General features: G+C 43.3%; 3 protein-coding genes across 4 annotated transcripts; 1 reads left to right on the forward strand and 2 right to left on the reverse strand.

The window, feature by feature from the left end:
- On the reverse strand, positions 1-4,198 carry decr1 (2,4-dienoyl CoA reductase 1, mitochondrial). The gene is made up of 10 exons (XM_022212321.2): positions 4,074-4,198; positions 2,356-2,555; positions 1,925-1,982; positions 1,764-1,850; positions 1,373-1,520; positions 1,143-1,242; positions 975-1,047; positions 743-889; positions 592-654; positions 1-442 (listed from the first exon to the last, which is right to left on the reverse strand). Exons 1-10 carry the CDS (start codon positions 4,137-4,139, stop codon positions 383-385), a joined length of 1,002 nt encoding a protein of 333 aa, XP_022068013.1. The 5' UTR covers positions 4,140-4,198; the 3' UTR covers positions 1-382.
- Positions 4,199-4,684: 486 nt separating this feature from the next.
- On the forward strand, positions 4,685-9,098 carry pmvk (phosphomevalonate kinase). Its single transcript, XM_022212322.2, has 5 exons — positions 4,685-4,870; positions 4,982-5,045; positions 6,318-6,470; positions 6,633-6,762; positions 6,867-9,098. Exons 1-5 carry the CDS (start codon positions 4,770-4,772, stop codon positions 7,019-7,021), a joined length of 603 nt encoding a protein of 200 aa, XP_022068014.1. The 5' UTR covers positions 4,685-4,769; the 3' UTR covers positions 7,022-9,098.
- LOC110963815 (tropomyosin alpha-4 chain-like) lies at positions 9,093-17,383 on the reverse strand. 2 transcript variants are annotated; one of them, XM_022212309.2, is made up of 9 exons: positions 17,071-17,383; positions 14,677-14,829; positions 12,684-12,817; positions 12,334-12,451; positions 12,080-12,150; positions 11,256-11,331; positions 10,223-10,285; positions 10,065-10,134; positions 9,093-9,868 (listed from the first exon to the last, which is right to left on the reverse strand). In XM_022212309.2, exons 2-9 carry the CDS (start codon positions 14,809-14,811, stop codon positions 9,786-9,788), a joined length of 750 nt encoding a protein of 249 aa, XP_022068001.1. In that variant the 5' UTR covers positions 14,812-14,829; positions 17,071-17,383; the 3' UTR covers positions 9,093-9,785. The 2 variants fall into 2 exon arrangements, with proteins under 2 accessions (XP_022068001.1, XP_022068000.1); XM_022212308.2 differs by lacking the exon at positions 11,256-11,331 and adding an exon at positions 11,569-11,644.
- Between the last annotated feature and the right edge of the window lie 1,011 nt (positions 17,384-18,394).

An 18,394-nucleotide genomic window follows, 5' to 3' on the forward strand; every position in this document is an offset into this window, starting at 1 on the left:
TCAATGTTTGAACTCGTGTCAGTTTTATTGAAACTGCTGCAGGATTAAAGTCCTTCCCTTTTAGGTCAATTACTAAACTTTAAAGAGGAAGTTTAAGCAGTGACCACAGAAAAGCTCCGATCTGAGACCTTCTACAGTATCAATATGATGAGGAAACCTCGAACACATTTCATTAAACAAATATCTGAGGTTTCAACATCAGTTTTTACAATCAAATATATTTTGTCAGCCACACAGCTGATCGATTAATCACTGTGAAATACCTAAACTCCCAGCAACCACTCGTCACAGTATCTCATCATTATGGCATCACCAGGTGGGTGGGGCTTCTCTGCACCGCGATCTGATTGGTTGTCACCCAATGACGAGTGTCCGGGTGATTTTAAGATCCTTTAGTGCTTCTGATCATCGCCTCCATTATTTTCCATTGATCCGGAGTCACCTGGAACAGACAGGTGAGTAAACAGATTAAACAGGTGTGAAGCAAAGTGGATCAGCAAACAGAGATCAGAACCAGCTCTGCAGGTTAACCCGGAGCAGAACACAGTGTCGTCAATGTTTCTCAGTAAAACAGCTCAGTGTGACACTCACCCTGCGCAGCTCGTTGAACTCTCCTGCCATCAACACGTATTCTCCTCCATCTAACCGAATCACCTGAACACAAACACAGGTCAACATCAACTCTGAGCCAGAACCAGGACTGATTCTGTTTAAATTCTGGTCCAGGATCAGTCTAACTCACTGCTCCGGACATCCAGGTGGCGTAGTCGCTGCTCATGTACGCTGCCAGGTTTGCGATTTCTCCTGGTTTTCCGAGTCGACCCACTGGGATGCGATCCAGCATGTGTTTCTCAAAACTTCCGGTTGGATCCAGACGGCTGAATGCCCCCTAAACACCAAAAAACAAACAAAAAAAACAGGTAAACAACAACACAGTACAGATACACCTGCAGCTGTGGTTGGGTGAGCAGTACCTTTGTTTTGATTGGCCCAGGTTGGATGATGTTGAACCTGTGGCCATAGCGCCCCCACTCTGAAGCCAGAGACCTGATGCAAAACAGCAACGACAATGTTACTATGGCAACCACACATCCACAGCGAAGAGCATCTCAGTGATGTCACAGGTTAAAGGTTAGACTGACTTGTAGAGCGCCTCAACTCCGGCTTTCGCTGATGCACTCGGAACCACAAATCCAGAACCAGACTTGGCGTAGATGGTGGTGATGGCGAGGAAGGAAGCTCCTGAACGCACAAACAAAACCTCCTGAAGGTCAAAGAACCTTGGACTTGTCAGAACAACTTTAACAAAGTCTAAACTCTAGACCGTTCTGATCTTAGATCAGTTGGACCTGTCTGGTTCTGGACCACTGACCTTTTTGGTTCTGGATCAGTCTCTTTCCCAGCTCCAGAGTGACGAATGCGGTTCCATTCAGAACAATATCAGTGATGCTCTTCCAAGCGTTTGGCGACAAACGTTCAGACGGACAGACAAAGTTTCCTGCTGCGTTGTTGATGATCACCTGCACCAATCAGGACACAGCAGACTGTGTCACCAGAGCAACAGGAACAGAAACTACTTGATCAGCCCGGTTCTGATCCAACACTCTCCCTTTACGTACTGTGGAAGGTCTTTGAATGAATGGATCAGCTTCAGATTACAGTCAGGTTCAGACTGAAGTCACGTTTAGGTTAGGTTCTGGGTCAGTTTCTGGTTCTGGTCCGTCAGTAAAGGTCCTCACAGGTACAGACAGGTGTGTACTTACGTCAGGTAATCCGGTCAGAGCCTCCATCTGGTCAACACAGCGAGAGACGGCTTGAGGGTCTTTGACATCACACTGCACTGCGTGGACCTGAGGACAGACAGAACAGGAACAGGTGAGACTTGATTGATCCAGTTCAGGGTGGTTCTGGTTCTGATTCTGACCTTGTTTCCAGTCTGGCTGCTGATCTCTTCGGCTGTCTGCTGCAGGATGTCCAACTTCCTGAACAAACAAACACCGAGTCAGAATTTCACACACAAACTATTTTGTTTGACCAGCAGTCGGCCGTGTGATCAATCAATAATCAATAAATGGTGCTGAACGTTAAGGAAGTCTCTGCCGACAGACAGTCAGGTCCTGGACTGAGTTAACCGAGCTTAGCATTGTTAGCATGAGCCACAGGTAGCTAGCACTGAAATGCCTGCTGCCTTATTGGTTAAAATATTATCAATCAACTGTATCGTTAACAACAAATAACCAATCAACTATTAATAATAAGTATCCTGGAGCCAGGATTTAGGTGTGACTTTTAAATATGGGGCCTGGGGGGTCATGAGACCATTGCTTTAGTTAGTCTGGTCATGTGACCTCTGACCTGCTGGCGATGACACACTGTGCTCCGAGTGCGGACAGCGTGGTGGTCATGGCCCTGCCCAGACCCGTCCCTCCGCCCGTGATGAACGCCACTTTGTTGTTGAAGCTTCCTGCTGGCAGCATGGCATCTTCAAGCGGCTTGAAGAACTTCAACTGAGGAGGCTCATCGGACTGAAGAACTGCACAACGGTGGAACCATGACTAGACGGAACACAGACATCTTAAATCATTAATATCACCTGCAGTGATTCAGTTTCAGGGCAGAAAGCAGAGAACGTTCTGGTGGAAGTTACAGCTGCTCTTTACACTGCATTTTAATACAGCTGAATGACATGTTAATCATTTAAATACTGATCTTACAACAAACACGACTTAAAAAAAGATGACTGGATTCGTCAGCAAATACAGAAAGTTCAGCATATTTACAGAGAATTCAAAGCTGCGATCAAACTCCACCTTGTCCATTTGTTTAATATCCAGACTGAAGGTTATCACTTGGTGCATAGAAAGTTGGATGTCTCATTTCAATAATAACAATAATCCCTTCTTTCATGTATTATTTAGCATTTTTCCAGTTTATCCCCCCCCCAGTTTTTCCATATGTACAGCCATGGCCATAAGTTTGGACACAAGTACCATGACGCTTGTGAATCTTAGAAAATACCACAAAATTGTCACTTACAACATAAATACCAGTCATAGCCATCAACCAAAATGTAATATATTTCATTTTGGTTGATGGCTATGACTGGTATTTATATTGTAAGTGACAATTTTGTGGTATTTTCTAAGATTCACAAACATCATGGTACTTGTGTCTAAACTTATGGCCATGGCTGTAAATAGTTGCTGCATTGCATAATCTCAAACAGCTTCTCAGAACAACACAAAGTTCTATGAAAAGCTCAATTTGGCTTTTTGGAGGAACATGCATCATTTTGATCAAACAACTGATTTGTAATATAGATTTATGGTTTAATTTGGATCTGAAAGCAGCTCATAAACAAACACGGGAGCTGCTTATCTTCTGTCGTCTACACCTGAAGGTTTGTAGTTTTCCACCTTCGGTCCACAATCTTGTTGTCATGTATTTTAGTCCAGAGACTTCCAGCAGATTCACAACCACCGAATCTATACAGTCTGAGAACACTGTTCGGGGACTTCACTTCTTGAAGTTTATAAAGTGTAAAATAATTCTGCAGGGTTCAGATCAGGAAGAAATCTGTCATTAATTAGAAAACAAAGATCAGCTTGTTCTTAACGCTGCAGCCAATGATTATTGACCAATAATGTTCCAATCAATAAAAATTTATTTATAGAGCACCTTACAGCAACATAAAAGAAGACCAATGTGCTTTCTATCAGCATGATAACAAAAAACAACACAATTAAGTTACTACAAAACCATAAAGTCATAAAAACCATAAAACCAGCTGTTTGGTTCTAAAATATCTGAAACTGGTGAAAAATGTGGATCAAATGGTTGAGCATTTCTCACTAAGACATGACAGAATAATGTCTATCTGTTTATCTAATCGGACAACTGATAAATTAAACTTTAAACCCGATGATCAAAAACTGCCACTCTCTGCGCATGCGTACGAGACGCTGCAACAAGGTGAAAGGTAAAACTTAACTAAACTTGATTTCGTTTTGCATTCCATTTACATATAGAAAAACGTTTTTGCATGACATTGAATGAAGTAGTTTGTTTCTCACGCGCAGAGGTGATGTCTGTTTTGCCGCTAAAAACTGCGATTTTCTCCAAAACGTCGCTGCTGCCATCTTGTTAGTCAGTCTGGGTCATACCAACACGAAGCAGAAACTGGGGGGTTACAAAGAAGGTTCAGATATAAATATCTGTAACGGAACCAATAGCATGTGTGACGGAGGAGCTCGTGGGAAATGCAATTTACAGCTGAAAGTTCTATTAACACCAGAACATAATGAAAAATAAACCAAAAGAAGTACAATTTAAACTCTGTTAAACATCCAGTAGGTGAATAAATTAATCACTAGCTTTAAAATGACTGATTTTTAGAACACCCCCTCCTCCCTCTACATTGATTCAGTCCAGATATGACGACAATCACGTGTTACCGTAATTTAGCTAAAATATGGTTGGTGGAAATAAAAGTTTGGGTTTGTTTCCAATGGTTCCTCGGTGTCTCTCCACAAACAAACGCCACACGTCACAAGACTAATAATCAATCAATTTGCGATCGAACAGTGACGTGATTAAAGTCCTGTAACGGTCTCTGGCAGGCTTATTTTGAAGCACTTCGTGTGTTTTCGGAAAGTTACGGTATTTGTCGGTGTGGTTCGGTGTGGCTCGGAGTGGTCCGACAGAGCCGAAGCTGCGGGTCATTCAGCGGGACTGATCAATCAGCAGTAGCTCCTGATGATCGATCACAGATGGACCTTCCTGAGAGTTCTGAGGTTCCTCAGCTGGTTCTGGTGTTCAGTGGGAAGAGGAAGTCGGGGAAGGATTTTGTGACGGACCGGATTCAGCAGCGGTAAATACCTGAAGTTCACAGCCACCATCTGATGTCACACCACCTGTGGCTGCCGTTGACGTCACAGTAACACCTGAGACAGTTCACCTGTTTGATCTACTTTTGTTGCAGTTTGGGCTCTGAGGTCTGCTGCATCCTGCGACTGTCGGGACCACTGAAGCAGCAGTATGCTCAGGTAAGCCACTAACCGGTTACAATGGCTACACAGTCACACTGCACCTGTTGTCATGGTCCCACCAGTACACTGCGCTTGTTGCCATGGTTACACCGACACACCGCACCTGTTCTCATGATTATACCTTCACACTACTGCGGTCAAGCCAGCCGCCTCTCGTTTCTCCGTAGTCAAGCCAGCCGCTCCTACATTTTCAGTGCGCTCTTACCGTCAGCTTACGGTAAATGCACGACCGCGCATCAACTATTTCCGGTTTAAAAAATAAAGCGCTGCATTCGCAGATCATGTATTATGCAGCGATGTTTTAAGTAACCGACTCAGCTTAACTGTTAACTATCAAATTGTACGGCTAATATTTACACTAAATAAATAGCTTGAAGTATAAGAAGCTGGAAACTTGTTTATCTATCTATCTGTCTATCTTAAAAATTGTGAATTCAAATAAAAAGTGATGTGTGTCATCCCGGTGATCTATTAGTGTGATAATAAAATAAACCTCAGTCGAAAAGTCACATGATCTGGACCGTAATGAGAAGACATGCTGATATTTACATTAAAAAATGTTTAATTTTTTGCTTTAAAATCTTTTAAGCCAAACTATTTCTTCTTCTTTGGCGTATGCTGACCAGGTAAGGTAGGATTGTGATTCTGCATTAGTTTGGGGTCAATAAGTCACATGACCTGCAAGCTATTGAGCTAAAATGCTAATATTTACTGTAAAAAAAACTGTTAAAAATCAATAATGTCCTAAAATCAAATATAAATTGCCATATGTTGACCATCTTTAGTAGCACTATCATTCTGCATTAGTTTGGGGTCAATACGTCACATGACCTGAGAGCTATTGAGCTAAAATGCTAATACTTACTGTAAAAAATTAATAATAAATTCATTAAGTTTCCAAATGGAATAAAAAGCAGCGCTTTATTTTTTAAACCGGAAATAGTTGATGCGCGGTCGTGCATTTACCGTAAGCTGACGGTAAGAGCGCACTGAAAATGTAGGAGCGGCTGGCTTGACTACGGAGAAACGAGAGGCGGCTGGCTTGACCGCAGTCTTCACACTGCACCTGTTGCCAGGTTTACACAATCACACTGCACCTGCTACCATGGTTACACCATCAGACTGCACCTATTTCCATGCTTATGCATCACATCATATTTGCTCACCTGTCACCTGTAGCCATGGCAACAGGTGAGTAAGTACAGTGTGATGTGTACTTGCTCACCTGTTGCCATGGTCACCCTCACCTGTATTGTGCTGGTTCTGCAGGAACATGGTCTGGATCTGGACCAGCTGCTGGGTTCTGGTCCTTACAAGGAGCGTTACCGGGCTGACATGATCCACTGGGGAGAGACTCGGCGCCTCCAGGATCCTGGATTCTTCTGTCGCCTGGCAACCAGAGGGGCCCGGCAACCTGTGTGGGTACGTTAGCAACATCACTGCAGCTGCTTGGCAACACAGCAGTAGCTCTATAGCAACTGCAGGGTGGTAGTTTTAGAAGCAACCTAATTGGTCAGCTCCTTTACCTGCAATGATGTCATTGGTCAAACAGTCAGTGATCTGATCTGCTATGGGACTGGTCAGGTGGTGAGTGATGCTCGGCGGTTGTCAGATCTGCAGTGGTTCCAGTCCAAGTTTCCCCGACAGACTCAGTGTGTGAGAGTCCAAAGTTCAGAAGAGACCAGGACACAGAGGGGGTGGAGCTTCACCGCAGGTAAGACCACCTGTCTGTCTCTACCTGTGTCTCTGACTCCACCTGTATGTATCTACCTGTGTCTCTCTGACTCCACCTGTCTGTCTCACCTGTGTGTCTCTCAGGTGTGGATGATGCTGAGTCAGAGTGCGGGTTGGACAGCGGTGTACAGTTTGATTGGATCATCACTAACGATGGAGACGCTCCCTCGTTAGACGAACAGCTGCAGCCAGTCCTAAAGCTGGCAGAGGAAGCATCATCATCCATCAGTCGCAGCTGATCATCACTGATTAATAACTGCTGATCATTGATACTCAGGATCAGCTGATCAATTATGAAAAACTCTTTCAGTCCTCTTTCAGGCTAATCAATAAATAAGTATTGCTTGATCAAGTTGGTGAGTCAGACTCACCTGAGCAGGTGAAACATCCAAAGCCAAGTATCTAAATCAAATCTTTATCGACAAACATCAGATCAGTTGTTCCTGACTCAATAACCAGGTCACATCTGTCAGATCTGCAGGTGACTCGGGCTGAGCATATACAGAACAAAGTAATCTCACTACTGAGCAGGTGTACAAGACTACAGCTCACTCAGATGTATCACTACAGGTCGACCAGCAGGTGGCACTGCTCTGAATAATGAAGCAGAAACAGACTCCGCCTCCAGACTGAACCAACTCACCTGGTGAAGGATCAAATAAAAAACAGAACCTGGAACATGTTTCATTAAGTGTTGTGGTTCATACCAGCAGGTAAACTTCAGGTCGGTGTCTTCATGTTGAACACCACAACATCATGAACTTTGGGTAATTCCCTCAGAAAGTGTCCTTAGAACCAGAACCTTTAAATAGTGTGTTTGCTGCCTTTGAGTGGCTAATTCTGTTAAACCCTCTTGTTGTCGTCTTTTATGGACACCAAAAATGTTGTTTCCTTGTCTGAAAAAATCTTCAAATTTCTGAAAATTTGGAAAAAAAGTTTCATTAAAAACATCCCCCAAATTTGACAAGAAATTTCTTGTAAATATTTTCCAAAAAAATGACTAAAAATCTTCCAAAAAAAAAAAAAATCTAAAAATATCTAATGTGATTACAGGGTGGGGCAGCAAAAATGTCCTGTCAGGTAAAAACAACTATAAATGTGTATAACTTTTGTATTCTTTGGAATTTTGAACTGATTTCTTGAAGAACACAAATTTAAAGCTTTCAGAGCATATTGATTCAATATGTCCTCCATCAGCCATGATGGAGGCCTCGATACAGCCTCTGAAAGAGGCACAGGCCCTCCTGATATCCTCCTTGGGGTAGGCCTCCCATTCCCTGGAGAATGCAGCCTTAAGTAAATCCATATTGGCATGAGGGGTGGCATTAGTCCTCAACTCAATGGTGCCCCATCAGAAGAAATCCAGGGGGTTTAGATCAGGTGAGCTCGGGGTCCAAATGCCTTTGGGCCAGAAGTTCGCCATATTCTACTCGCAGAACTTTTGGACCTTGATTGATGTGTGAGCAGGAGCCCCATCTTGCTGCCACACATAGTTGTTGTCAGGGTAGGTGGCCTTCAGCCGGGGCAAAACGGTGTATCTCAGAACTTTGTAGGACACATCAGCCCCAATTTTCTGATCTGGCTTGAAGAAGTAGAGTGGCATCTTATTGCCATCTGAGCTCAAGACTCCCAGGACCATCTGGAGTTCTCTTGGTGCCCAAACTGGATTGTCTGGCATGCTGGATGCGGCGAATGGTCCTCTCACTGATGCCAGCAATCTTGGCAATGTCCTTCTGAGGGATTTGGGCATCCAGGAGATCACAAACCCTATTGCGTTTTGCTTGTTGCTTGCTCACTTCACAATGCACCAAGGTCTGACAAATATTAAAAAGATTGGTTAAAGGTAAGGAAATTTGATTTTAATTATTGTTTTTATTACCCTCACCGTTTGGGCAGGACATTCAAATTTGTCAATAGGATATTTTTGCTTCCCCACCCTGTACATATGTCTAATATTTTCTTCAAGAACATTCACCAAAAAAAAAAAAAAAAAAAACTAAATCCAGCAAATTTCGCTGGATTTTGGTTGATTTTTTTGTGAATGCTTTTAAAGAAACTTTTTCTTTCCACCAAAAATGTTCAGTAATTTCCCAAAAACGTGGACATTGGAAGTTTCATTGTGAAAAATATATTTTTTCCCCACAGTTTCAAACTTTAAAATGGGTCAATTTGACCTTGGAAAACACGAGGGTTAACAGCAGTGAGTCCGTTTCACTGTTTAACACAAACTTCATGTTCGGAAATGTTTTAATAAAATCACCTGTAAAAATAAACATCCACAGATCAATAAAACCTCAGTTTGTGTTTGGGTCTATATACCAGTGCTTTTATTTTATAAAATCCTGTCATGGTTTATTACAATGAGCTGTGACATCAGCACAGCGATGACATCATCATCATGATCATCAGGTAACAACTTTATGTCATCAGGTCAAAGGCAGGAAAATTGGGGGGGCATGTCTCCGACGTCTGATTGGCCCCTGGTTCATGTTTGGCAGTGGAATGCCTCGCTGTGATTGGCTCATTCCTTAAGCCATGCCCCCCAGGAACTAAAACAACAAATCATTGGCTAACAGGATATATTGGCTCTAATCAATCAATTATTGGCAACAAAAACTAATGAGAGCAACAAGAAACCGTTAAGACAAACACTTAATTAGTTAATTAGTTCTTAACGAGAGGGGGCTGTAAGTCTGTTAAACTCCCTTTAGACAAAAACACACCAGCTGCTCCTCATGTGGACCCCCGGACCCTCCCACTAATAATACTGGGGGGAGGAGGAGTAGGTAAGGGGGAGGAGGAGGAGTAGGTAAGGGGGAGGAAGAGGAGGAGAGGAAGATAAAGCAAAACTCCAAACGTGACTCAAAAGTTCAGAGAAGGAATGTGTGAATCAGGAATCATTCAGGGGGAATGTTTGACCTGCTCACCTCCACCTGGGAAGGGGGAGGAAGGTGAGGAGGAGGTTTTGGCCACAGGTGAGGTTTAAGGGGAGGGAGGGGGCGTTCAGCAGGAGTTCAGCTCCTCCATCGTCTGATTCAGCGTCGCCTGAAGCTCCATGTTGGCGTTTCTGGCTGAAGTCAGAGAGTCTGAAACAAACAATCGGTCTGTCTGTCAGTCACTGATAATCATTTTAACATCAATACATCCTGTCATCAATAACCCCGATCTCTACTCAATACTTCCTGCTCTGGAAGTGAATGTGGTGACTATTTCATGCAAGCTGCAGATTACTGATCAGTTATTAATCGCCGATAAGCATCAATCAGTACTGATCTGTCTGACCTTCCAGATCGTCGATGGTTTTCTCCAGTTTTGCCACAGTACGCTCAGCAAACTCAGCTCTGTTCTCAGCCTGAAACACAGCAGGACAGGTGAGAGGGTCACAAAGGAGAAGGTCACAGGTGAGAGGTGTTTTTGGAATTATGTGATCAGTGACTCACCTCCTTCAGCTTGTTGCTCAGGCTCCTGATCTCCTCCTCATACCTGTCCTCCTTCTGACAGTACTGAGACAGAGACACACAGGTAAGGACAGTCAGCTGATCTCAGGTCAGCTGGTCCTCATTATTTTGCATGTTAACCTGAAAACCTGCTAGTTAGTTCAAGAACCAACAACTGAAACCCCGATCAGAGAGAATCATAGATCTTCTGATGTTTGGTTCTATCAACATCACTATTTGTTCAGGTGTCATTTTAAGGAGAACAAATCTATATCTCTCATGAGATCCTCTAAAACCAGAACCTTCTTCCTCCTGGTTCTGACTCTCCAGGACTGACTCAGCTGAGACCAACAGTGAAACGTTCAGAGAGATTTCAGATGACATGCAGGCAGTGTTGAGGAAAATCAAACCGACTGGATCAATTAAATAAATTCAGCATGTCTCGAACAGTGGACAGAGGAGCAAGTCGTTGAAGGCACAGTCTACATGGTGAAACATGTAAATTAAATTTTGACAATAATAAATCTTCATCTCTCGTCAGATCCTATAAAGCAGAGGAGGAAGATGTTGTAAGATACATTCAGCACGGTCAAACATCTTTCTACAGCTGATGAGCAGAGTAGAGCAGAGAGAAAAAGTCTAGAGAGGAAACATGGAGATAGTTTAACATCTACAGTATGAGGAGACATTTGTTCCAGTGTTGGTAACAGCTGTGGACTCATGGAGACATGTTGATTCCAGGTTTTTACATTTTTGTAAAATAAAGAGAAATGAGTCCACAGTGAGGCGAAACCAGCTGGAGTTCAGACGGTTTATAAACTGTGATGAGGCTTCGCTGTAAATCTGAATAAACTGCTGTGATCCACATGAACCAAACAAACAAATCAAACTCCAACAAGCAGATATTTACAACGGTGGTTGAACACTAAGCTAAATATATTAAATAACTCCGTTTTAATATTACCAGCTGCGGTGTCAGCAGGTATAAATCGACCTGCAGATGTGACACACCTGCAGCAGGAGTTTCTCCTCCTACCTTTTCAGATTGGGCCTCCAGAGACTTTGAACTAGTGAAGACAGTTTTCAGCTCCTCCTCCAGCTCCCGACTCTTACTGCAGGTCACATGACAGGACACACTGCATCAGACAGGTGCCGTCTGCAGCCAGGTGTGTTTTCAGGTGTTATGTGTTGCCTGCAGCAGGTAAAGTCATGCACAGAGCAGCAGCAGCAGGAAGAGGAGGAGGAGGAGGAGCTGAAGCAGCAGGTAAAGGTCAGAGGTCAGGAGGAGGAGCTCCATGGCTCTGACTGACAGCAGGTGGAAGGTCAGGTGACCCTCAGGTCAGGTGTACCTTGTCCTCAGACGCCTGCAGGCTCTTCAGTGAGTGGTCGAAGCTCCTCAGCTGCTCCTCCAGCCTCCGAACCTTACTGTTAGAAAGGTGAGACAGGTGGCAGCACATGCAGCGGGTTTCCATGGAAACACAGGTACATCAGAGCGCTATTAGTCAAGCAGTGACATCATACTGAGATAGTCTGACACATATCTCTATATGGTCAGAGCATCCTGGTTACCCAAGTTTATACAGCAGCATCAGAGTAGCAGCTAGCGCACATGCAGGTGTATCACTTTATTAGGAACACCTGTTCACCCTGACCACACCTGTTCACGGTTGTTGTTAATGTCTGACTTTTATGTTCACTGGTGTTCCAAATATTCCAACCAGCTCAGGTGTGTCAGTAAAAAGAATAATAGAAACAGAGTAAACAACAGCTGTACCTAATAAAGTGACACTAAAAGGAGAAAGTCTGTATGTTTGTTATCAGCAGCTCAGCTCCGTGTGTGTGTGTGTGTGTTGCGTTAACCTCTCGGCATGCTCAGCTTTGTCTTCAGCTCGTTCCAGCTCTCCTTCCACAATCACCAGTTTACGAGCCACCTGTCAGACAAACACAAACGTCATTTGACCTGCAGCATCACCGACAGGAAGCACGCTAATAAGAAGCATGCTAACAGGAAGCATGCTAGCAGGAAATGTGTTATTATATGCAGTACTCAGTGTGTCATGTGTGCCTGGTGTTTGTACTGTGTGTATAAGAATACACAGTACTCGGTGCAGTACCTCCTCATACTTGCGGTCGGCCTCCTCAGCGATCTGTTTGGCCTCCCTCAGCTGAACCTCCAGCAGCTCCATCTTCTCTTCGTCCTTCAGAGCTCTGTTCTCGATCACCTTCATCCCTCTGAATGGGGGAGACAGGTGAGGAGAGACATGAGTAAGACAGGTGAGGGGAAGCAGTTGAGACCAGACCGCTGAGAGATGAAGGTCCACAGAGCTGCTACAGTATTTAAAACACCTGAATGATCAGCTGTATGAGCCTCTTTTGAGAAACCAGAGTCAGATGTGTTGCCAGTGTCAGATGTGTAGTAGCAGTAGTACTAGCAGTATTAGTACAGGCAGTACTGTGTTGGTACCTCTCGCTCTCGTCGGCAGCCTTCTCCACCTCGTCCAGTTTGTGCAGCGCTGTAGCGAGTCTCTCCTGAGCTCGGTCCAGATTCTCCTCATTGAGCTGCATGCGTCGGCTCAGAGCTGTGACCTCAGCCTCCGCCTACAGACAGAGCAGGGAGCAGAAACCCACCACAGATAAACGACAATGATCACCTGAAGCATGGAGCCAGATTAGTGTCAGCAGATAATGTGAAGCTGAAACTGGGAGATTTAAGTATCACAAAGGTGGCTCTCTTTTTTACCTGCTAGATCTCCATGGTAACTGATGCTGTGGAGCTAGATCTCCATGGTAACTGATGCTGTGGAGCTACATCTCCATGGTAACTGATGCTGTGGAGCTACATCTCCATGGTAACTGATGCTGTGGAGCTACATCTCCATGGTAACTGATGCTGTGGAGCTACATCTCCATGGTAACTGATGCTGTGGAGCCAGATCTCGACAGCATGATGTTCAGACATCTCCCTTAAACTAAGTCTTTTCCTGACAATTACTCAGATGGGGAAAATGTTTTGTTTTTTTGTCTGTACACCTGAATGAAGCAGTTACAGCATCACACACTGGATGCATCGCATTGCCACGGAAACCTACATTTAATCTAGCTGCTGAAGCATAAATGACAAATTTGTTTGTATGTTAAATGCTGGTACTACAGCTGATATAAGACTGATAGACCGACATTCTCTATACACCGCTTTATCCTCACTAGGGTCGCGGGGGGGCTGGAGCCTATCCCAGCCAACTCGGGCGAAGGCAGGGGACACCTTGGACAGGTTGCCAGTCTGTTGCAGGGCTACATATACAGACGAACAATCACACTCACATTCACACCTACGGGCAATTTAGAGTTACCAATTAACTTCAGCATGTTTTTGGACTGTGGGAGGAAGCCGGAGTACCTGGAGAAAACCCACGCATGCACAGGGAGAACATGCAAACTCCATGCAGAAAGATCCCAGGGATTTTTTTGCTGCAAGGCAAAAGTGCTAACCACTACGACACTGTGCAGCCCCTTATTAATTACAGAGAATATTATATCAGTAACATTAATTTCACTTGATTTGTCCACAAATTAAAGTGACTTCCAGCATTATGGGACAGTGTCAGATCTAAATGCATTTCAATACAATATCATGTTTAAATACATAAAGTTGAACAGTTTTATTGTGCAGCTGTGTTAGAAATAATCAGATGCACTGGTCAGTAAAATAAATATATTAACACGTGATTCAGTTTTCTACCAGCATTCCTGTCCTGCATCATTTACAGTAGCAGCTTTTTACCATCATACATTTTTATATTCCTCATTGTTCTCCATTAAAACAACCTGCTGACACTGACTTAGGTTTTAGTTTTTGTGAAGCCTATTTATACAAAAAAAAAAAAAAAAAAAAAAAAAAAGAGTCTGGATATGTTGAACTTGTTTTGTAGTTCAGCCCAACAACAGTAGTGATCAGCTGACAGGAGTGTCTACACTGTGTGCATCAGATCTGACCATCAGTATTACAGGGCTCTGATCAATATCCACACACAAAAGCTGATCGGGACATCTTCGATCAATAGAAGGAGGAGTTCATCGTCACTGTTTGTCAGAGAGGGTCCTCACAAATATACAGGGACAAATATGTGTGTGTGTTATCACGGGCTGCTGCTGCAGCTTATCTCACGGCCTGTTACACACTGATAGGCACACACAGTACTGTAATACCACACTGCATTGCAGTACCACACAGGTCAGTTGGCAGGAAGTAAACAACACCACTAATTAATGAATTCATGACTAAAGTTTTCCACAGTACTTCAGTAAAGAGTACTAGAGAGTACTGTATAGTACGACAGTCTGAGCGACCTCACAGCCCACATTGTTCAGGCAGGTATCTGTGGAATCTGGACCGACCTGCTGGCTGCAGACAGACCCTCCTGTCTACCTGTACAGGTGCAGTGTTCAGATGAGCTCACCTCCTCTCGGCTCCTCTTCTCCTTCTCCACCTCCTTCTGCAGCGTCTCTGCTCGCTCCTCAGCCTTCTCCGCCTGATCCTGCAGAACCTTGATCTTCTTCTTCACGGCATCGATGCTGTTCACACCTCCACTCATCTTCTTCGTCTTCTTGTCCTGCAGACACAGCAGCTGCTCAGGATCGATCAATCAAAGAGCAATGCAGCACACATCAAAACAGACTTCACCAGGTGTGTTTCAGTGAATCCAAACATCTGGTTCTGAGGGTTTTGGATGCACAGATCTGCTTCTGGTTCAGACTGTGGACATCTGATGATGTTGGCTTCATTATTGATCGGTCTGTTGTCAGCTACTTTGTCTTCAAACCCTTTAGTATAAATCACATCTTCAGTTTCCATTTCAAAATCATCATTTGGACAGTTCAGAAAAAAGTGGTATATTAATTGATTATCAGCACCTGCAGCTTCTGATCCACTGAATCGGACACACTTGAGGGTAAAATAATGTCTATTAATCAATAATGAATTCTCCCCTGAGCGTTGCACCAGCTTGGTCACAAGTATTGATCATTATAGACTCACTTATAGTAAATGAATATGCAGTGACAATACCTTCAGGATCAGTAGATGGAGGACATCAGCACAATTTCTGTCTGCGATGTTCAGAAACATTAAGTCAGTTCATTCTGCACTAATCAGGTTTGTGGATCAGGAAGACAGATGTTCTCAAAATGTTTAGAATTCCTTTTAAAGTGAACTTAATGCTTAGCCTAGCCACGCTAGACAACCCGCGGCAACAAATTTAATTCTCTGCCAGGGTGGGTCTAGTTACCCTCCATGAGGCTCGAGGCTGGATTCTCCTAAAACTGGCCGGACCAATCACCATGAAGTGTAGAGTCGGAAGGCGGGCGTAACGAAGTGACGACAGAGGCGCGACGATTCTGACAGAAACAACCGGCACACAATAAACTTATCTGATGATAAAACACATTATTACCCTGGAGTTTTCTGACTGTAAGCTTGTAGTCAGTAAGGCCTCTAAAGCTTTTATTCCTCTGTAATGATGTTTCTGACATTTATGCATTATTTGCAATTATTTATTGGCATCTTCAGTTTCAGGTTTAGGAGGATCTAATTCAGTAAAAATAAAGTTATTTTTAGGAGGGACAGGTTTCTAATCAGAAGTCTTATGATCCATGTATCAGACTTGCATCCAATCATTGATAAAATAAACTTAACCCCAAAATAAAACATGTGACACAACGGGATCACCATCATTTATTCAGCACATTGTTTGTTTCAGTGGACTTTTTCTCCGTGCAGTTTTTATTGTGTCCGACATCAATTATTTATCTGATATTAGACTCTTAAGTCGTCTCTCAGTCGCTTCAGGAATACTAAGACGCTGTGATGAGTCATGAATATGTGTAGTTTCAATATTAACAGCTGAATACAGACTGTGGGTTAAAACACACAAAGGTGTAATCACTGAATCACGGCTCGTTCATCGGAAATATTTAGTTATAATCAAAAGTAAATAAAGTAGCAATGGAAATCTCTGTACTGACTCATTAACATCAGGGTCACTAAATCACTGAAGATCTGAAACAATTAAATCAGCAGCTGAAGCTCCAACACAGATCCAACTGTAAAGTCACTCAGATCAGAACCAGCTGCTTCCTCTTTACACACCTGCACAGTAGAACTAAAGACAGATTTAAGCTGTAAAATGTTATGCTCTAAGGTGTTTTGTGCCTTAGTTCTTAGTTTAAATTTAACAGATAAACCAAACTAAAGTAGAACTCAGTTGTGCCTCAAAGAAGAGAACTGTGTGGTGATGAGAAGACAGCAAAGAACTAAAACATCTGAAGATGAAAATTCACTTTGAATCTACAAAGAACCTCAAAGGCGCAACACGGTAATCATTACTCATTCGTCCATAGCTACATACAACGTTTTCCCTGACAGTTCGTTTATTTTCTGAATAAACGTATCAGCTGTTTGTCTACAATATGTCAGAAAATGGAGAAAAAGATCTTTGTCCAAAGATCTTCAGTTTACGGTCACAGAAGAAGAAACAAAAGAGAATATATTCACAATGGGGCAGCTGCACTGGAGAATTTAAGATATTATTATTGAAAATTGACTTCCAGAAAAATCTCGAAACCCACAAACCAGCTGAGCTCCGTCAGAAACACCTGTACAGGTGTTAGTTATTCCTGATGACGTTTCTGAAATTCAATTTGGAATATTCACATGAAAAAAAGTTCTTGACTTTTCGCCCTGTTGTGTTTGATACTTATTGATCCGTTATGATGCTAGCAGAGATCCCCGCCCTATTAGCCTGTTAGCTCAGCGTGCACAGTCAGGTGAGGTGTACCTGTGTGATCCGTCTCACCTGTACGAGTCTTCACAAGATAACAACCGCGGCTCGAGCCCTGTTCGCCTGACAGCGTCACTTCCCAGTTAGCAGCAGCTAGCTGTTAGCGGCTAAAGGAGTTCACAAACGGCGACCTGCGGTGTTTCTGCGGCGGCGCGGATTCTACGCTTCGTTATATCCGGCTCAGAAAGTTCTGCTCGGAGTTCTGCTCTCTGGGTCTCGGCGTTCGCTGGGTTTTACTCGGAGTTCTCTGGTTCTGCTTCCTCATCAGCCAACTCCCTGTTCTCCAGGACTCCTCCCTCTTCCGGGTTAAATTCCCTCCACACGGACTGACGTCACAGTTTTCTTCTTCTTCTTCTTCTTCTGCAGAGACGCGTTGCCCCCTCTACAGGCTGTTAGTAGTCCATTTCATTTTGCTTTGTGATTGTTGTAAGCTGAACGGTGTAAAATATAAGCTGTGTTAATGTTGTTAACATAAATGTAACAGACCCCCTGCTTCACAAACAGAATTCAACAGGTGCTACTTCACAGTTAATTAACTAATCATGGTCCAGTGTGTATAACTCTGCCCCCTCACTGCTTCTAGGTGAACTAGTCAGAATCATAGACAATATACAGTCATGGTCAGAATGAGTAGTGGCCTCACACACCACCAGGTTTATTTACTTTCTACAGCTGCTTCTGCTAAACTCTAAATTGTCTCTAATTAGGTGTATTGATGATCCTGACAACTATAGAAGGCAAATCAGTGTTAGCCTGTTGTGTGACTAATGTACCTAACGTTAGCATTTGCCAAAATAATAGAAAAATCATTGTTAGCTCATTCTGCAGCTAATGTGGCTAATATTAACTTTAATGGTCAGATATCTTTGTAAATATAACACTTAAAGACATTCAGAGATGAAGTTGAACCATAGTAAAACTGTTCTCATTTCCAGATGTTTCTGTTATCAGACAGCAGAACGAGGATGAAACAGTGAAACTCAGTAGAAGGGTCAGGGGCATCATCTCACAACAAATATATGAGTTAAAAGTAAGAAGATAAAAGGTCTCATTTTGACACTGAAACAGTTCAGAACTAAAACCAGGATTATAGTCATGGAGGAAAGAAGCATCTGTGAGTGAAACATTGAAAGAAACATTCAGCCCAGAGGAGAAACTCAGCTGCAGATTTGTTTCATGCCGATTATTGATTATTTTGCTCTGTAGCAGGAGGCTTCTGTTTGTCTGCTCCCCAGCTGGCTCTTAATCTGTTTCATACTTTGGTTCCCTACATGTAGGGTTCTCTACAGGTACCCTTCAAGTAGTTCTCTTCTCAAAGCAGATGCCCATAAATCTGAAT

The sequence above is a fragment of the Acanthochromis polyacanthus genome, chromosome 12 (genome assembly GCF_021347895.1).
Source record: "Acanthochromis polyacanthus isolate Apoly-LR-REF ecotype Palm Island chromosome 12, KAUST_Apoly_ChrSc, whole genome shotgun sequence".
NCBI classification, from domain to species: Eukaryota; Metazoa; Chordata; class Actinopteri; family Pomacentridae; genus Acanthochromis; species Acanthochromis polyacanthus.

Coding starts and splice junctions, on each gene's coding strand:
- decr1 (XM_022212321.2), bottom strand. CDS start 4,139: ATGGCAGCAGCGACGTTTTGGAGAAAATCGCAGTTTTTAGCGGCAAAA. Junction 1,521..1,763: donor CTCTGACCGGATTACCTGAC/GTAAGTACACAC, acceptor TGATTGGTGCAG/GTGATCATCAACAACGCAGC. Junction 890..974: donor CTGGGCCAATCAAAACAAAG/GTACTGCTCACC, acceptor TTTGGTGTTTAG/GGGGCATTCAGCCGTCTGGA.
- pmvk (XM_022212322.2), top strand. CDS start 4,770: ATGGACCTTCCTGAGAGTTCTGAGGTTCCTCAGCTGGTTCTGGTGTTC. Junction 4,871..4,981: donor ACGGACCGGATTCAGCAGCG/GTAAATACCTGA, acceptor CTTTTGTTGCAG/TTTGGGCTCTGAGGTCTGCT. Junction 5,046..6,317: donor TGAAGCAGCAGTATGCTCAG/GTAAGCCACTAA, acceptor CTGGTTCTGCAG/GAACATGGTCTGGATCTGGA.
- LOC110963815 (XM_022212309.2), bottom strand. CDS start 14,811: ATGAGTGGAGGTGTGAACAGCATCGATGCCGTGAAGAAGAAGATCAAG. Junction 12,818..14,676: donor AGAAGAGGAGCCGAGAGGAG/GTGAGCTCATCT, acceptor CTCTGTCTGTAG/GCGGAGGCTGAGGTCACAGC. Junction 11,332..12,079: donor AAAGCTGAGCATGCCGAGAG/GTTAACGCAACA, acceptor TGTGACCTGCAG/TAAGAGTCGGGAGCTGGAGG.